We start from the raw sequence: 5,116 nt of genomic DNA, 5'->3' as shown, positions 1-5,116 counted from the left end.
AGTCCCTTGAGTGCAGTAGATCTTGCCGAAGCACCGAGGTCTTCTTGGCCCGCAGTGGGAGTGGCATAGTGGAGATCATTGGCGGGCTTTGGCTTGTCCGTGAGTGGTTTCAGCGGAGAGTAGTGGACAGAGAAGAAGGGGAGATGCAAAGAAGGAAGTGGGAGAAGAGGAGGAAGTGCATGGGCTGTGGTTCCAGGCAGTTGGTGCTGGCCTTTCCCTGTTTCCTTGGTGCCTTGAGAGCATGATCCGTGGCCAGCAGGTCTGTGTGCTAGGAAGGGCCCGGAGGTGTGTCCTCCGTCTATGCTGTTGGTTCAAGTTTGCCATGGTTGGTGTCAGGGGTGGTGGCGATGGCCCTTAGCAGGGGTAGCAGCCTCTTCTGCCACCGTAGCAGCCAAGGCCTCCCAAGCCAAAGCCGTAGCCATAGCCGAAGCCGCCGGAGGAGACGGGCACTCCCTGGGCGCTGAGTTCGTTGCCCACGGCAGCGGATGCAGAGGATCCGACGGCAGTGCTCTGGGGGAAGGAGCTGAGGATGGGTCCTGGCAGGGTGACCACCACAGTGGGTGGCTGGATGACGACGCGGGAGGCCTCGCACTGCCTGACGCAGGGCTCGTTGCAGCTGTTAGCCAGCGGGGTGGGTCCGCAGGGGCTGCAGAGGTCGTTGCAGGCCATGTGTGTGGTGTGGAGTTTCCCTGGAAGAGAGGGTGTTGAGAAAGGTGAGGGTGGTGGGGGTGTGAGAGTCGATGTTGGAGGAGGGTGGGGGAGTGTGGAGGCTGGTGTGGGGTTGTGGCGAGTGTGGTGGTGGGGAGGAATGAGGGCTGTTGGGGCTGTGGGCAGAGCGTGGTGGAGGAGAGGGGCCAGGTGGGTGAGGAGAAGGAGGGTCAGGGGGTTGAGGCTCACCTTATTGAGGGTGGAGGAGAAGGCGTGAGGAGAAGTATGTGAGGGAGAGAGGCGCTGGGCTGGCTTTTATGCTGGTCGTGGAGGGGTGGGACAGGCTTTGCGCATGATGGTTTTCTGCAGGAAGCAGCTCTTGCATGCCACAGCCTGGCGAGTAATGAGGTGGGGTGTCATTTCCTTCCCACATCACTCCCTTTTCGTGTCCTCCACTTGAGGACGTGTCCAGTTGGCACCGCCGGCAGCTTTCAAGTTCCAATATTAGAGGCCAAAGACTTGGTTTTGTTGTTGCTTGTGAGGTCGAAAAGAAGACGGGACTAAAGCATAGGGGAGGTGGGGTGTGTTCAGTGAGGTCATGCCGTGGCACTGGTGTGGTGTGGTTTGTGGGTGTGTTGCGAAGAGGGGCCCCCGTTTCCTCGCAGCCCTGTCTGTTGTGCACTTTGATGGTGTGGCAGTCATGAGGTGCTGCCCCTTCCCCTGCATTTGCTCCATCCCGGCCTTGATCCCAGCTGACTACAGCTGTCTTTGAGGCTGGCTTTTCCCGTTGGGTGTGTTTTGTGGGTGCCTTGGTGCCCCTCTTGTTGGTAAGTATAAGAGAGAAAGGCCTCTTTGTTTCACCTTGGTTCTTTGAAATGTTATGGAGCTGGTCATATTGAGTACCATCACATGGCACATACAGGACACCCAGGTGATGAGGCCCAGTCAGCGTGGCTTTATGAAGAGTCTTGCTGGCCTAACCTGATCTCGTCCTTTGACAAGGAGAGCCGCTTAGCGGGTGGATGAGGGCAGGGCTGTGGATGTTGTTAAGCCTGACTTTACTAAAGCCTTTGACACTGTTTCTCACATTATTCTGCTGCAGAAAGTGCCTGCTCATGGCTCTGATGGGCATACTCTTGACTGCCTAAAAAACCGTTTGGGTGGCCATGCCCAAAGAGTTCTGGTGAATGGAGTTAAATTCAGTGTGGTGGCTGGTCAGAAGATGTGTTCCTCAAGGCTGAGTATTGGGGCCACTTCTGTTTAATATCTTTATCAACGATGTGGACGACGGGATCGAGTGCACCCTCATTAAGTTCGCTGGTGACCCATATTGGGTGGGTTTGTTGATGTGCCTGAGGGTGGATGGTTCTACAGAGGGATGTGGACAGGCCGGATCAAGTGGCCGAGGCCAATGTTATGAAGTTCAACAAGGCTGAGTGCTGGGTCCTGCACTTGGGTCACAACAATTCCTTGCAACGCTAGCGCTTGTGAAGCACTGGAAGAGGCTGGCCAGGGAAATGGTTGACTCACCATCACTGGAGGTCTGTAGAAGACAGTAGGCTTGGCACTTAGGGACACTTTAGTGGTAGACTTGGTAGGGTTAGATTAAGGGTGGGATTCAATGATCTCAAGGGTCTTCCCAAACCCCAGTGATTCTATGAGTTTATGAAGGCCATGGACATAGCGGAGCAAGTCAAGTGCACAGCCACAAAGGCGCTGAAGGGACTGGAGCACCCTTCCTCCGAGGAGAAGCTGAGCGAGCTGGGAGGTTTATCAACCAGGAGGCAAGGACCTGAAAGGGAGGTGTCATCGATGTCTCTGAATCCTGAATGGCATGTATGGGAGATGAACTCCAGCTGGCAAGTAGGACCACACAGCCACTCGCTCATTTCCACCACGGTGGCATAGGGAAGCGAATCAGAAGAGGAAAAGAGAAAAAATGTGTGCGTTGAGAAAAAGAGCGGTATAAGTAAAGCAAAAGCTGTGTATGCAAACAAAGCAAACCAAGGAATTGCTTCACTACCTCCCATGGGCAGGCAGGAATTCAGCCGTCTGCAGGAAAGCAGGACTTCATCATGCGTGATGTTTTCTTGGAAAGACAAATGTCATAACTCCCAAAGTGCCCCCTCCTCCTTTCTTCTTCCCCCAGCATTATGAATTGAGCATAACGTCACTACGGCATGCACTCTCCCTTTGGTGAGTTCTGGTCAACTGTCCCGGCCGTGTCTCCTCCCAGCATTTTGTGCACTCTGAGCATACTTGCTGGTGGGGCGGTGCGAGGAGCAAAAAAGGCCTTGAGTGCTTAGCGAGAACTGAAAACAGTAGTGGGCTGTCAACAGCATTCTCATCCCAAATGCAAAACAGAGCACTCTACCAGCTACTAGTGAGAAAGTCAACTCTATCCCAGGTGAACCGATGAGAAGAGGGAATGAGGACAGGGGAGTGAGACTCTTCTCAGGGTGCCCATGGCCAGGGCAAGTGTGAACGGAGAAAGATGAAAAGACATGCCATTTCTTTGGAAGAGAAGGCAAGGCTTTTTCAGTGTGAAGGTGGTTAAGAAGGGGAACCATTTCTTCAGAGGAGTGTTGGAGACTGCATGCTTGGAGATACAGGAACCCTGACTGGACATGGTGCTGAACAAGGTGCTCCAGCTGAGCCCGTGTGGGCAGACTGGGTGGAAGTAGATGGTGTCCAGATCCTCATGCAAAGATTCAGTTTGTTGTGATTCTACCTGTTGTGGTGGCCAGGGGGTCGTATTGGGGAAGAGAGTTGGTGAAGTGTGTGCTGCCATGGGGAGCTTGTGCCAGAAGGTTGGTTCGAAGTGCAGAGGGGGAAAAGAATTTTGGGGCAACAAACAGGATGAGCTATATGCCATTGTGCAGCAGGACAACTGCGACATAGTCACCATCACGGAAACGTGGTGGGATGATGGTCATGACTGGAATGCTGCAATGAGTGGCTATCAGCTCTTCAGAAGGAATAGGCAAGGAAGGAGGGGGGGGTGTGTGGCTCTGTACATTAGGGAGTTGTTTGACTCTATAGAGATAGACTCCAGTGATGAAGAAGTTGAGTGTTTATGGGTAAGGGTGAAAGGGAAGGCTAACAAAGGTGATTTTGTGCTGGGAGTCTGCTATAGACCACCCAACCAGGATGAGCAGGTTGATGAGGTATTCTATAAGCGGCTGGCTGCAGTCTCGCAAACGCCAGCCCTTGTTCTAGTTGGGGACTTCAACTTACCAGACATCTGCTGGAAATATAACACAGCAGAGAGCAGGCAGGCTAGGAGGTTCCTCGAGTGTATGGAGGATAACTTCCTGACACAAATGGTAGGTGAGCCTACCAGGGGAGGTGCCTTGCTAGACCTACTGTTCACAAACAAAGAAGGGCTAGTGGGGGACGTGGAGGTCGGAGGCCGTCTTGGGCTTAGTGACCATGAAATGGTTAAGTTTTCCATCCATACTGAGGTAAGGAAGGGGGTTAACAAAACCTCCATCTTGGACTTCCGGTGGGCAGACTTTAGCCTGCTCAGAACCCTGGTTGGGAGAGTCCCGTGGGAGGTAGTCCTGAGAGACAAAGGAGCCCAGGAAGGCTGGATGCTCTTTAAGAGGGAAATCCTAAAGGCCCAGGAGCAGGCTGTCCCCATGAGGCGCACAATTAAAGGGCGGGGAAAATGGCCGGCCTGGATGAACAAAGAGCTCTTGATGGGACTTAAGGAAAAAAGGAAGGTTTACCACCTTTGGAAGAGGGGACAGGCAACTCAGGAGGAGTACAGAGATCGTGTTAGGTCATACAGAGAAAAAATCAGGAAGGCAAAAGCCCAGCTGGAACTCAACCTGGCAATTAACATAAGGGACAACAAAAGAAGTTTCTATAAATACATCAACAAAAAGAGAGTGACAGAGAATGTCCATCCCTTACTGGATGCGGGGGGAAACCTTGCAACCAAGGACGAGGAGAAGGCTGAGATACTTAATGCCTTCTTTGCCTCTGTCTTTAATAGTCAGACCAGCTACCCCCAGGGTGTTCAGCTTCTTGGGCTGGAAGATAAGAACGGAGAACAGGACAACTCCCCTGTAATCCAGGAGGAAGTAGTTAATGTTTTGCTTATGCACCTGGACACGCATAAGTCTATGGGGCCGGACGGGATTCACCCAAAAGTTCTCAGGGAGCTGGCAGGAGAGCTCACCAAGCCTCTCTCCATTATCTATCAACAATCCTGGTCAACAGGAGAGGTGCCAGATGACTGGAGGGTGGCCAATGTGATGCCCATCTGCAAGAAGGGCCGGAAGGAGGATCCCGGAAACTACAGGCCTGTCAGCCTGACCTCTGTAGCGGGAAAGATCATGGAGAGGATCATCTTGAGTGAGCTCTCAAGGCAAGTGCAGGGCAGCCAAGGGATCAGGGCCAGCCAGCATGGGTTTAGGAAAGGGAGGTCCTGCCTGACCAACTTGATCTCTTTCTATGACCA

At 53.0% G+C, this 5,116-nt stretch overlaps 1 protein-coding gene across 1 annotated transcript; it reads right to left on the bottom strand.

Moving 5' to 3' along the window:
- Positions 1 to 354: 354 nt before the first annotated feature.
- Positions 355 to 669, bottom strand: LOC141738472 (feather keratin-like). Its single transcript, XM_074573688.1, has one exon. It carries the CDS (start codon positions 667 to 669, stop codon positions 355 to 357), a length of 315 nt encoding a protein of 104 aa, XP_074429789.1.
- Positions 670 to 5,116: the final 4,447 nt, after the last annotated feature.

The sequence above is a fragment of the Larus michahellis genome, chromosome 2 (genome assembly GCF_964199755.1).
Source record: "Larus michahellis chromosome 2, bLarMic1.1, whole genome shotgun sequence".
Classification (NCBI taxonomy): Eukaryota; Metazoa; Chordata; class Aves; order Charadriiformes; family Laridae; genus Larus; species Larus michahellis.
Note: the sequence above shows the minus strand (reverse complement) of the source record. Positions and strands in the feature narration are given on the sequence as shown.